At 43.0% G+C, this 14,093-nt stretch overlaps 1 protein-coding gene across 1 annotated transcript in view; it reads left to right on the forward strand.

Moving 5' to 3' along the window:
- Positions 1-2,237: 2,237 nt before the first annotated feature.
- The window catches only part of LOC133657685 (acetylcholine receptor subunit alpha-like), a 38,516-nt gene continuing 26,660 nt past the window's right edge, over positions 2,238-14,093 (forward strand). Inside the window, exon 1 of the mRNA XM_062059304.1 lies at positions 2,238-2,322. Coding sequence (XP_061915288.1) covers positions 2,268-2,322 — 55 coding nt within the window. The 5' untranslated portion in view covers positions 2,238-2,267. The remainder of the gene's footprint in view (positions 2,323-14,093) is intronic.

Consider the following 14,093-nt stretch of genomic DNA (forward strand, 5'->3'; position numbering starts at 1 on the left):
ACAGTATATACATACATGTATGTATATATATACACTGTAAAAAAAATCCTATTTTTATGGTTAATTTACTCTAAATTTCTACTGTAATTTTTTTTTTTTAATTATTGTTTATAAAACTGTAGAATTGAAGACATTATCTGTAAATAAACAATCCGCCTGTTAATTTAAGTAATATGCCAGTAATGACAAACTATGTATATTTCTATTTTTTTTACAGAAAAATACCAAATTAATTATACATAGCATTTTCTGTTTTCTTAAATTACTTTCAAATTCATGTAATATTACGACATGTTTCCGTAAATAAAACGTTTCATGAAAATGTCTGTAATTATAATGTTTTTGATCATTATTTGGTTTACAATGTTTTACTTTAATTTTATGGTTTTCGTTTGGCAGCCGTAGTTGCCAGTAGATGACCGTTTTTTTACAGAATGTTTTATATATATATATATATATATATATATATATATATATATATATATATATATATATATATATATAGTAGTAGAGCCCATTATTACATTTAAACTAGTGTAGGTGGCAGTGGGAGAAGGTGGGTATAGTGTCTTGCCCGAGGACACAACGGCAGTGACTAGGAAGGTCAGCAGCGGGGATCGAACCTGGAACCCTCGAGTTGCTGCCACGGCCGCTCTACAGACCGAGCCATGCCGTCCTTTATTTTTAAGACACTTCCTCCAAACGAGCCGTTTGGAATTAGCCCAGTTTGTTCATCCATATATGGTAAATATTTACCCAAAGTGCTTTGCGCGTGTCCGCCATTGCAGTAGTAGTAGTAGCACTGTAGTCAATAAGTGTGGGGTGCCGAATGTAAAAATTCAGTCGCACTATTTCTCACATTTAACTCACTTTTCTCACATTTAGGTTTAAATCAATTGATTAATCTAAATGTTGTATCTAAATATAAATGTTACATCTAAATGTTAACTATAAATAATCAATATAAATACACTAAATATCAATGTTAACATTCAAATTCAACATTCAGAATTAACGTTTGGATTTAATATTTAGATTTAACATTTAGGTCCAGCCACCCAAGAGGGACAAGCGGTAGAAAATGAATGGGTGGATTTAACATTGATTTAACATTGAGACTTAACATTTAGATTCAACATTTGGATTTAACATTCACACCCAACATTTAGGTTTAACGTTCAGGTTTAACATTGATATTTAACAGTTATATTTAACATTTAGATTTAATATTTACATTTAGATGTAACATTTATATTTAGATATAACATTTAGAGTCACCATTTATTTTAAACTTAAATGTGAGAAAGGTGAATTAAATGTGAGAAATATATCTGCTTGAAAACTGTGACCGAATTTTTACATCTGGCACCCCGTAATAACCTTCTTGTTGTGGGGCGGACTGGCTCGTACATGCACATGCATCCTCCGCTGTTGCCGTATTTAATGCAAAGTAGCGTACAGTCCGAACTTATATCCGTCAGGACACTTGCTATGGAAGCGCTTAAAAAAGGTGAAGACCCTGTCGAAGTGGAGGCATGTAAATAAGACCCGCCCACAAACATTTTGACCAAATAACCACCCTTACATGTTATGTAGACCACAAGGAAGTGATTTAAAGTTACAAAAATAATCATAATAAGACCCCTTTAATGCGCCTTACATGCAAAACAGAATATAGTAGGAGTGGGAAAAACTGTAAGGGGGAGCACAAAAATGGAAGGAATCGTATCACGCGTTAGATTAGGACACACCAGACTGAATTAAGACTCATAATAGAATCCCTATAAGAGGTGAGTTCCGTGTGACTCACACCGCTCACGTGTATGTGTGTGTGTGTGTGTGTGTGTGTGTGTGTGCGGACATACGTCCATTCCAGCAGTGACGGCCCTCAGCTGTCCGCCTATCTGTCTCTCCTGCTCGGTTGGCGTCCTATCTGGCCCGTACAAATGTGTGTGTCATTATTCACGTGCCCCAGAAACGATGACAAAGTTGATACACACACACACAGATAGATGCACAAAAAACACACACACACACACACACACACACACACACACACACACTCGCAGCTGTCCCCAGCGCCTCCAAGTGTGCTGAGAGGTCAGGATGCTGTCGGATGAGCGGGGGGTTAGTCAGAGGTTTGCCACCAGAAACCAGAGCCCACTCACTGACCGGCCCGCCTCTCCACGACTCCCCCTAAAGCGAGGGCCGGCAAACTTTCAGTGCAGGCTGTCGAATTTTGGGAGTGTTCTGACTGAAGCGGAGATATGAACTTGCCGGGGGTCCAAGTCCTGCTGGCTGGGATTCTCTGTGGACTGGCTGGTGAGTGTGTGAAATGTCAGCTTTGTTGTCTGTAAATGCATCAATAACGCCAATGAACTGCACAGGATACTCGTCCTATTGTACCTCGTTAGCTACTGTAGTGAATCAGTCATGAGTGACAACCAATCGTGACTATGCGGAATGAATGCAAACAAAAAATGCGTTCCACCACTTAAACCGTGCTCACCCTTTAGAGCACAGCTGTAACTTCCTGCCACTAAACCTGCAGAAATAGTTCTCAGGTTTCTCTCTGTTTACATTTTCACATTTTGCACTATTTTCTTACACTTTATGAAAGCATCCTAGGATGCAAAGCGGACAGGATTCGATAGTTAATGCCATATAATAATAATAATAATAATAATAATAATGATATGAGGTATTGTTCAGGATTGAGAGGGAGAATACCAGCGTAAGGTTCCAGCTCACATGGGCACAAAGGGCAATGAATTGGCCGATCAGCTGGCAAAGCAGACACTAACGCTAGAGCAGCACAGAAAAGGTCAAATCATTAATTAAAGGACATCTTATGGAAGGTGGAAATTACTCTGGGATATGAGTACAACAGAAGACATGTACCATATTGTTCGGACTATAAGGCGCACTTAAAATCTTTTCATTTTGTCAAAAATCGACAGTGCGCCTTATAACCCGGTGCGCCTAATATACAGACTAATTCTGGTTATGCTTAACGACCTCAAAGCTATTTTATTTGGTACATGGTGTAATGATAAGTGTGACCAGTAGATGGCAGCCATACATGTGTGGACTGCAAAATAAGATTAAAAGATTAATTAAAGATTAAAGTACCAATGATTGTCACACACACACTAGATGTGGTGAAATTTGTCCTCTGCATTTGTCCCATCCCCTTGGGGAGCAGTGGGCAGCAGCGGCGCCGCGCCCGGGAATCATTTTGGTGATTTAACCCCCAACTCCAACCCTTTGTTGCTGAGTGCCAAGCAGGGAGGTTATGGGTCCCATTTTTATAGTCTTTGGTATGACTCGGCTGGGATTTGAACTCCAACCTACCGATCTCAGGGCATAACGCCAGTGATCAACACCAAAACATTAAATGTTCCACTGAGAATATAGAACATTACACACGGCGCTCAAAAATCTGTGAAAATGTTTTAGTACGACTTTGGTAAGCTAAGAAGCTGCACTGCTATTACGGCTACCATAGTCAGACGTACTGTGCTTCAACATACGGTATTATTATGGCGTGTCTTTAAGGACCCCAAAATGGCACCTATTAGCAGACATATTATCTGGTGTTTTATTTTGCAATATTATGCAACTTTGTTTTACCTATTGGTACCTGCTGATATTTGGGATCTGCGTAAGTCCTGAAAATTTGCGTGCGTCTGCCATTGTAGTCTGCGCAGACTCCATAGTCGATAAGCTCCTTTTTTTTTTTCTATCTTCTTGTTATGGGGAATTTATCCTCTGCTGTTGCCATTTCTAATATAAACTAACGTAAAGTTCTAACTTATATCTGTCAGTAGATTCGCTATGGAAGCGCTAAAAACTACCGGTATAGTGGTTTTACACAACTTACCCATGGAACTTTCGTTATTGACGACAGACGGACGTTTTTTCACGGGACACTAGTGAGCCACGGATGAGGAGATGCTTCTCCGTTATTGATTGAAGTAAAGTCGGAATGTCATTAAAACATTTAGCTCCATTTTTTGACACTTCTTCCGCTACACCAAAGATGACGGGGAGAAGACGCTGTCGAAGTGGAGCCACGTAAATAAGACCACCCACAAAACAGCGCAACCTGCAGCGACGGTTCAGAAAGCGACTTGAAGATAAAACATAATCTATGCAACATTTTTGACCAAAAAAACACCATTACATGTGATGTAGACTGTCAGGTTCAAACACTGATGACATCTATTAAACAAGACAAGAAGCAAGGAATCAAACAGAGACAGAATTAAATTTGGCTCGGTGAGGAGAAACGTGTACATCTGTACCCTTGCACAGTGTCATTACGCTCTGACCAAAGATTGTACGCCTCCCGTTTTATTTGGACTTTCCCTGTTTCTAAAGGGACGGGGGTCGTAAACAGCCATCGCCTTTGACCAAAAAAACACCATTACATGTGATGTAGACTGTCAGGTTCAAACACTGATGACATCTATTAAACAAGACAAGAAGCAAGGAATCAAACAGAGACAGAATTAAATTTGGCTCGGTGAGGAGAAACGTGTACATCTGTACCCTTGCACAGTGTCATTACGCTCTGACCAAAGATTGTACGCCTCCTCTTTTATTTGGACTTTCCCTGATTACATGGCAACAGTTGTTTCTAAAGGGACGGGGGTCGTAAACAGCCATCGCCTTTGACCAAAAAAAACACCATTACATGTGATGTAGACTGTCAGGTTCAAACATTGATGACATCTATTAAACAGGACAGGAAGCAAGGAATCAAACAGAGACAGAATAAAATTTGGCTCGGTGAGGAGAAACGTGTACATCTGTACCCTTGCACAGTGTCATTACGCGCTGACCAAAGATTGTACGCCTCCCGTTTTATTTGGACTTTCCCTGATTACATGGCAACAGTTGTTTCTAAAGGGACGGGGGTCGTAAACAGCCATCGCCTTTGACCAAAAAAAACACCATTACATGTGATGTAGACTGTCAGGTTCAAACATTGATGACATCTATTAAACAGGACAAGAAGCAAGGAATCAAACAGAGACAGAATAAAATTTGGCTCGGTGAGGAGAAACGTGTACATCTGTACCCTTGTACAGTCTCATTACGCGCTGACCAAAGATTGTAAGCCTCCTCTTTTATTTGGACTTTCCCTGTTTCTAAAGGGACGGGGGTCATAAACAGCCATCACCTTTGATTACAAAACAGTTCGAAGAAAAGGTCGATTCAAAGAAAAGGTTGTAAAAGAGTTCAAAGAAGTTGTCGTAAAACAGTTCAAAGAAGAGGTGCCAGGAACTTGGGAAGATCCTGCTTTCTCTCCGCTTTGTAGTTCTTGGGTCAAGACAAAATCTTTCTGTGGATTACAATACGTAAAAGAAACAGAACACCTTCATGTTGCTTCCCATCCTACACAGTGGAGTTTTACAAGCCTTCTTCTTGGTCGGACCAAAGACAGCTTTTGTCTTCTCGCCGGGAACTCACGGCAACACAAAGTTTTGTGATAACTTAGATAAAATTATTCTGACATAGACCACAAGGAAGTCTTTTGACCCCCTTTAATGTGTCGTATAATCCGGTACGCCTTTTGTTTGAAAATACCCCTGAATAGACCCACAGGTGCACCCTGTGGCCCAAAAAATACAATATATGCAAAACAGAGCACAGCCGGAGTGGGAAGAACTGTAAGGGGGAGCACAAAAAAAGGAAGGAGCCGTATCGCGCATTAGATTAGGACACACCAGATTGAATTAAAGTTAAAGTTAAAGTACCAATGATTGTCACACACACACACGAGGTGTGGCGAAATAATTCTCTGCATTTGACCCATCACCCTTGATCACCCCCTGGGAGGCGAGGGGAGCAGTGGGCAGCAGCGGTGGCCGCGCCCGGGAATCATTTTTGGTGATTTAACCCCCAATTCCCACCCTTGATGCTGAGTGCCAAGCATTGAGGTAATGGGTCCCCATTTTTATAGTCTTTGGTATGACTCGGCACAATATATGCAAAACAGAACTCAGTAGGAGTGGGAAGAACTGTAAGGGGGAGCACAAAAAAAGGAAAGAGCCGTATCGCGCATTAGATTAGGACACACCAGACTGAATTAAGACATTGCACCTTATAAATAAACACCCCGACAGGATTATGTGACAACTGCATTGTGGGAAATACAGTAGAGAAAGTAGAAAACTAAGAGAGGGAGTTAGCGGCAGGAGGTTACTCTCAAAGGGGTACTAAGTAGCAACCAGAACATTTTAGTTTGGTTCACACTCCAATACAGTAGCTGGTGGTAAAAGAAGAAGAAGCATTTCTTACATATTCCTTATTTTTGCACCTTCATTTTAAGAGCTTATTGTTAAGGTTTGTTGTGATTTTACAATTTTGTTCACATTGTTTGTTTTCCATGCTTCCGTTTAATTTTCTGCCTTGATAGCTGAGGGGATAATAATCCGAGGAAGGTTACATTTCAAAGAAACATGTTTACATTTAACCTCTAAAGGCCTTAGTGGCCACATGCGTGGACAGCACCTTTTAGCTCTTATTTCCAAAATTGTGTACACTACTGAATTGGGGTGTTATGGTCGCTTATGTGGACACTTATACTGCCATCTGGTGGTGTCAGAAGAGTATAACATACAATAGAATTTGGAAGGAAAAAAAAGTGTAAAAATAAAAATGTGCATGTCACTACACATGAAGTACACGTTTGTGTACTTATGGACTAAGTACATCATATTAAAAGACGATTTTTAGTTTTTATTCTAATTAGGGTCCAATAAGCCCAAATAGCAAAGAGAAATTTAAAAAGAGCATGTAAACAAACAGCTTGGGCCTTAAAGGCCTACTGAAAGCCACTACTAGCGACCACGCAGTCTGATAGTTTATATATCAATGATGAAATCTTAACATTGCAACACATGCCAATACGGCCGGGTTAACTTATAAAGTGCAATTTTAAATTTCCCGGGAAACTTACGGTTGAAAACGTCTATGTATGATGACGTTTGCGCGTGACGTCAATGGTTGAAACGGAAGTATTGGGACACATTGCATCCCAATACAAAAAATCTCTGTTTTCATCGCAAAATTCCACAGTATTCTGGACATCTGAGTTGGTGAATCTTTTGCAATTTGTTCAATTAACAATGGAGACTGCAAAGAAGAAAGCTGTAGGTGGGATCGGTGTATTAGCGGCCAGCTGCAGCAACACAACCAGGAGGACTTTGAGTTGGATAGCAGACGCGCTATCCGACGCTAGCCGGCTGGCGTAGGTGGAGAGCTAATGTTTTCAGCATAGCTCTGTCGAGGTCCCGTAGCTAAGTTAGCTTCAACGGCGTCGTTAGCAACAGCATTGCTAGCCTTCGCCAGGCGGTACAGCATTAACCGTGTAGTTACAGGTCCAGTGTTTGGTAGTATTGTTGATCTTCTGTCTATCCTTCCAGTCAGGGGCTTATTTCTTTTGTTTCTATCTGCATTTATGCACGATGCTATCACGTTAGCTCCGTAGCTAAAGTGCTTCACCGATGTATTGTCGTGGAGATAAAAGTCACTGTGAATGTCCATTTCGCGTTCTCGACTCTCATTTTCAAGAGGACATAGTATCCGAGGTGGTTTAAAATACAAATCCGTGATCCACAACAGAAAAAGGAGAAAGTGTGGAATCCAATGAGCCAGCTTGAGCGAAAAAAGATACGTCCTGCACTGCACTCTAGTCCTTCACTCTCACAGTCCTCATCCACGAATCTTTCATCCTCGCTCAAATTAATGGGGTAATCGTCGCTTTCTCGGTCCGAATCGCTCTCGCTGCTGGTGTAAACAATGGGGAAATGTGAGGAGCCCTTCAACCTGCGACGTCACGCTACTTCCGGTACAGGCAAGGCTTTTTTTTATCAGCCACCCAAAGTTGCGAACTTTATCGTCGATGTTCTCTACTAAATCCTTTCAGCAAAAATATGGCAATATCGCGAAATGATCAAGTATGACACATAGCATGGATCTGCTATCCCCGTTTAAATAAGAACATTTCATTTCAGTAGGCCTTTAAGAGGTTAATATATTTTTATCCTCGACATTCCATAGGTCATAAAAAATACCAATAATTATCAATATGGACCGATATAAATCTCTTATATGGCGATACAGTTTTCAGCCGTATCGCCCTGGCCGTATTGCCGACATAACACACAACTAAGGGAGGATTGACAAATAAAAACTTGGTAAGAATCCCGCATGTAGACTTTGGTGGTCACAAACATGTGTTTCAAAGAAGGGGGGGGGGGGGCGGCGGAGGGTCTCCAACCTGTTGTCCTTGAGAATCCCCAGGAGACAGCTCCGCATTGTCAGCATTCCTCCCAGCCTCCATACTGGAGGTATTCAGTCAAGCAGGTGTCCTCTCCTCTCACGCACTCATTTGCCATCACTCAAAAGTTTTGCGGTCAGCTCACTAACTTTTCCACAAGGACGCCGGCTGTAAAACTGGAAAAAACCCGATTCAAATTCCTCAAGACTCAACCTCCAATTCCGTTTTATAAACACTGTGATAAGTACGGGCCGCAGAAGTACTCAGTTGTAATACACTTTTCTACCACCTGTGGCAGTAGTGAGACTATCAAACACTATGTGGTATTTTAAGCTTCATATTGCGCCACCTTTTTCTAATGGGAGACAGGTCTGGACTACAGGCAGGCCAGTCTAGTACCCGCACTCTTTTACTATGAAGCCACGCTGTTGTAACACGTGGTTTGGCATCGTCTTCCTGAAATAAGCAGGGGCGTCCATGATAACGTTGCTTGGATGGCAACATATGTTGCTCCAAAAGCTGTATGTACCTTTCAGCATTAATGGTGCCTTCACAGATTGTGTAAGTTACCCATGTCTTGGACACTAATACACCCCCATACCATCACAGATGCTGGCTTTTCAACTTTGCGCCTAGAACAATCCGGATGGTTCTTTTCCAAGACGTCCACAGTTTCCAAAAACAATTCGAAATGTGGACTCGTCAGACCACAGAACACTTTTCCACTTTGCATCAGTCCATCTTAGATGAGCTCGGGCCCAGCGAAGCCGGCGGAGTTTCTGGGTGTTGTTGATAAATGGCTTTCACTTTGCATAGTAAAGTTTTAACTTGCACTTAAAAATGTTGGTTTTCAGCCTTGTTGCTTACATGTAGTGATTTCTCAGGGTTATCCTTTTGATGATATTATGGACTGAAGATGGTGAAATCCCAAAATTTCTTGCAATAGCTGGTAGAGAAATGTTGTTCTTAAACAATTTGCTCACGCATTTGTTGACAAAGTGGTGGCCCTCGCCCCATCCTTCTTTGTGAATGACTGAGCATTTCATGGAAGCTGCTTTTACACCCAATCATGGCACCCACCTGTTCCCAATTAGCCTGTTCACTTGTGTAATGTTCCAAATAAGTGTTTTTCAGTCTTTTTCCCCACTCGTGCCAGCTTCTTTGAAGCATGTCGCAGGCATCAAATTCCAAATGAGCTAATATTTGCAAAAAATAACAAGGTTTACCTGTTGGAACATTAAATATCTTGTCTTTGCAGTCTATTCAATTGAATTTAGGTTGAAAAGGATTTGCAAATCATTGTATTCTGTTTTTATTTACCATTTACACAACGTGCCAACTTCACTGGTTTTGAGTTTTGTAAATACAGTATTACCGTGCCTGGAAATGAAATAGTGGTGACGACTTTAAGATATATATTCAAACAGTGTTCGCCACTTCTAGCTAATGCTAATGACGCTGGCTTGTTTACATTATGATAGCACGTACAAACATGCATGAAAACACTCCTACAGACATCACACATGGGACAGTTTAGTAAGTAAGAATTGTTTTAGCTGTATTGTAAAACTTACAAACGTTGTTTGGGAGTGACGAATGACGAATCCATACAAGCAGAAACGCTGTGGACGGCTAGAACAATCAGCAGCAATTCTACTTCCTGTTGAAAGCACTACCGGAAGCAAACTCGTCCAATGGACGGCACGATAGCACAAACAACAAAACACATCGTCAGTGTATTTACTTGTTTGCTTGTTTTTTACTTTTTATTATAATCCATAAATTAGCCGCACCCTTTTATAATCCGCGGGGTTCAAAGCGTAAGAAAAAAGTAGAGGTTTATAATCCAGGATTTACGGAATTGCTGATAAGACCGATGAATACCGGTATGCATATTGGTACTTAGACTTAGACTTAGACAATCTTTAATGATCCACAAGGGAAATTGTTCAACACAGTAGCTCAGTTACAATGATGGAAAGTGTAAGGATGGAAAGGACAATGCAGGTATAAATGGACTAATATAGCTATAAAAAAAAATCTAACATATATACGAATATATACATAATATGTGTACAGAATAATTTATATACAGATATATTATATTATGTCTATAACATATATACAATATAAACCACTGACCATGTACAATATTACAGTAAATACAGTATATATGACAGCAGCAGCATAAAATAGAGAGTAGGTCCAGCAGGAAATAGAAAATAGACATTATAAATAAAGAGAAGTAGCTAACATGTCAGGTGTCAGGTAATAGGCAGATGTCATCTATTGCTGTAAGGCGATCTATTATACAGCTGGATGGAGTACGGAATGAAGGAGTTCTTGAATCGCACAGTACGGGAAGGAAGTTGAAGGAGCCTGTTGGAGTATGAGCTCCGCTATCCCTTAATTGTCTGGTGGAGTGGGTGGGCAGGATTGTCCATGATGGCCAGCAGTTTGTCCAGTGTCCTCCTGTCCCTCACTGACACAAACGCCTCCAACTGCGTGCCAATAGTTTGGCCGGCTTTCCGGATCAGTTTATCAATCCGGTTTGAGTCCCTTTTCCTGGTGCTGCTCCCCCAACCAACCACTGCAAAGTACAGGGCACTGGCCACAACAAACTGATAAAAGATCTCCAACACACATTAAAGGACCTAAGCTTCCTCAGGAAAAAGAGTCTGCTCTTGCCCTTCTTGTAAACAGCTTTGCAGTTGTCCTTCCAGTCCAGTCTGCTGTTCAAGTGGACTACCAGGTACTTGTACTGCTCCACTACTGCCACCTCCCGGCCCTGGATCTTGATGGGCTCCACCGGGGTCACTCTCTTCCTGAAGTCGATGACCAGCTCCTTGGTCTTGTCCACATTAAGGACCAGATGGTTCGCCTGAGACCACTCCACAAAGTCAGCGATCAGTGTCCTGTACTCCAATTCCCGTCCCTCTCCGATACACCCGACCACAGCAGAGTCGTCAGAGTATTTCTGCAGGTGGCAGGACCTGGAACTATACTGGAAGTCTGAGGTGTACAGGGTGAATAGGAAAGGAGACAGGACGGTCCCCTGTGGAGCACCTACACCACTGACCACAGTATCCGACAGGGAGCTCCCCAGTCTGGGGCCTGTCAGACAAGTAATCAGTGATCCAGGAAACAATGGATGAACTGACACCCATCCGGAGCAACTTGTCACTCATCAGAATTGGCTGAATGGTGTTAAAGGCACTGGAGAAATCAAAAAACATGATCCTCACAGTGCCCCTCCCACCATCCAGGTGAGAGTGAGCATGATGCAGCAGGTAGATAACAGCATCGTCCACTCCTACATGGGGCTGATATGCAAACTGTAGAGGATCCAGGGAAGGAGCCACCAGTGGTCTCAGCTGATCCAGCACAAGTCTCTCGAGGACCTTCATGACCTGGGACGTCAGGGCAACAGGTCTGAAGCCATTTGAGCCCGATGGGATGGGCACCGGCACCGGCACCGGCACTATGCAGGATGTTTTCCATAGAACTGATATCCGTTCTAGCTTCAGACTCAGGTTGAAGATGGAGTGCAGGATCCCAGTTAGCTGAGCGGCGCAAGTCTTCAGGACCCAGGGGTTGACTCGGTCAGGGCCTGCTGACTTAGCTGGATTTACTCTCTCCAGCTGCCGTCTTACAAGTCCAGGTGTCAGACACACAAAATCCTAACAATTCACATCCCTAACAACAACAAGAGTGGGTTAGGGTTAAATCAGCTCTACTTCTTCCTGTTCTTTTTCGAACACGCTGAATTGTATATTTGTAAATGTGCAAATGTTGTGAAATTTCCTCGCTCCTAAATATTCCAAAGTCAACTGTCGGCTTTATTATAAGAAAATGGAAGATTTTGGGAACAACAGCATTTCAGCCACCAAGTGGTAGGCCACGTAAACTGACAGAGAGGGGTCAGCGGATGCTGAAGCGCATAGTGCAAAGACTTTCTGCACAGTCAGTTGCTACAGAGCTCCAAACTTCATGTAACCTTCCAATTAGCCCACGTACAGGACGCACAGAGCTTCATGGAATGGGTTTCCATGGCCGAGCAGCTGCATCTTGTCCCGACAAGAAATCTGCGTTCAAAGAACTCCGGCTTATTAGTGATTCCCAGAGCCAAAAAAAAGTCTGCGGGCTATAGAGCGTTTTCTATTCGGGCTCCAGTACTCTGGAATGCCCTCCCGGTAACAGTTAGAGATGCTACCTCAGTAGAAGCATTTAAGTCCCATCTTAAAACTCATTTGTATAATCTAGCCTTTAAATAGACCCCCCCTTTTTTAGACCAGTTGATCTGCCGTTTCTTTTCTTCTCTCCTCTTCTCCCCTGTCCCTTGCGAGGGGGAGTTGCATAGGTCCGGTGGCCATGGATGAAGTGCTGGCTGTCCAGAGCCGGGACCCCGGGTGGACCACTAGCCTGTGCATCGGTTGGGGACATCTCTGCGCTGCTGACCCGTCTCCGCTCGGGATGGTTTCCTGTTGGCCCCGCTGTGGACTGGACTCCCGCTGATGTGTTGGATCCACTGTGGACTGGACTTTCACAATGTTATGTCAGACCCACTCGACATCCGTTGCTTTCGGTCTCCCCTAGAGGGGGGGGGGGGGGGGGGGGGGTTACCCACATATGCGGTCCTCTCCAAGGTTTCTCATAGTCATTCACCGACGTCCCACTGGGGTGAGTTTTTCCTTGCCCGTATGTGGGCTCTGTACCGAGGATGTCGTTGTGGCTTGTACAGCCCTTTGAGACACTTGTGATTTAGGGCTATATAAATAAACATTGATTGATGATCTAAGCCATGCATCCACCAAGTCCAATTTTGGACTGCGTTGTGCCGAATGTGAATTTTGGTGGAGGAGGAGTTATGGCGTGGGTTGTTTTTCAGGAGTTGGGCTGGGCCCCTTAGTTTCAGTGAGAGGAACTTTAAATGCTCCAGGACACCAAAAACATTTTGGACAATTCCATGCTTCCAATTTTGTGGGAACAGTTTCTCTTCCAACACGACTGTGCACCAGTGCACAAAGCAAGGTTTATAAACTAATACAAATTTTAAAAAAAATCTATATACACCTGCTCAGTGGCCTTGTGGTTAGGGTGTCCGCCCTGAGATCGGTAGGTTGTGAGTCATACCAAAGACTATAAAAAAATGGGACCCATTACCTCCCTGCTTGGCACTCGGCATCAAGGGTTGGAATTGGGGGTTAAATCACCAAAAATGATTCCCGGGCGCGGCCACCGACTGGCCTGCACAGAGTCCTGACCTGAACTTTTGGGATGAACCCTATGGGTTTGGCACTTCAAGTTCTTATGTGAGTCAAGGCAGGTGGCCAAATACTTTTGGCAATATAGTGCATGTTGGACACTATTCTTCTTCGTCTTTTTCCTTTTCCTAAGACCGCTTGTTGACGCTACATCTTCCATCATATAAAAGGGGACTTCAGAGTTGCATGTACAGGAATATTTACAGAGCTGGTGGCTCCGCTGTATCTCATCTGAGGGTCACGTCACAATACGGCCAGGCTTTTTTTCCTCCGATGTGATGGATGACGATCGCATTGTCCAATCCGACCGTTTCGAACAAATAGATGCCGTGTCCAGAATACCAGCGGTGTTCCCGGACGAACGAGCCGGCGGCCGTTATCTGCATCGGGGGCAGATAAAGACGCGGTGAAAAACGCGCCTCTCGCTAAATCATTTGACGGACTTTATCGCCGGCCGCACGCTGACCCCCCCCCTTACAATATTTACTGTTGGAGGATTACGGGTGCGTACATCAAAAGGAGGATTATGTTGGCTG

This window comes from Entelurus aequoreus, linkage group LG09, assembly GCF_033978785.1.
Source record: "Entelurus aequoreus isolate RoL-2023_Sb linkage group LG09, RoL_Eaeq_v1.1, whole genome shotgun sequence".
NCBI lineage: Eukaryota > Metazoa > Chordata > Actinopteri > Syngnathiformes > Syngnathidae > Entelurus > Entelurus aequoreus.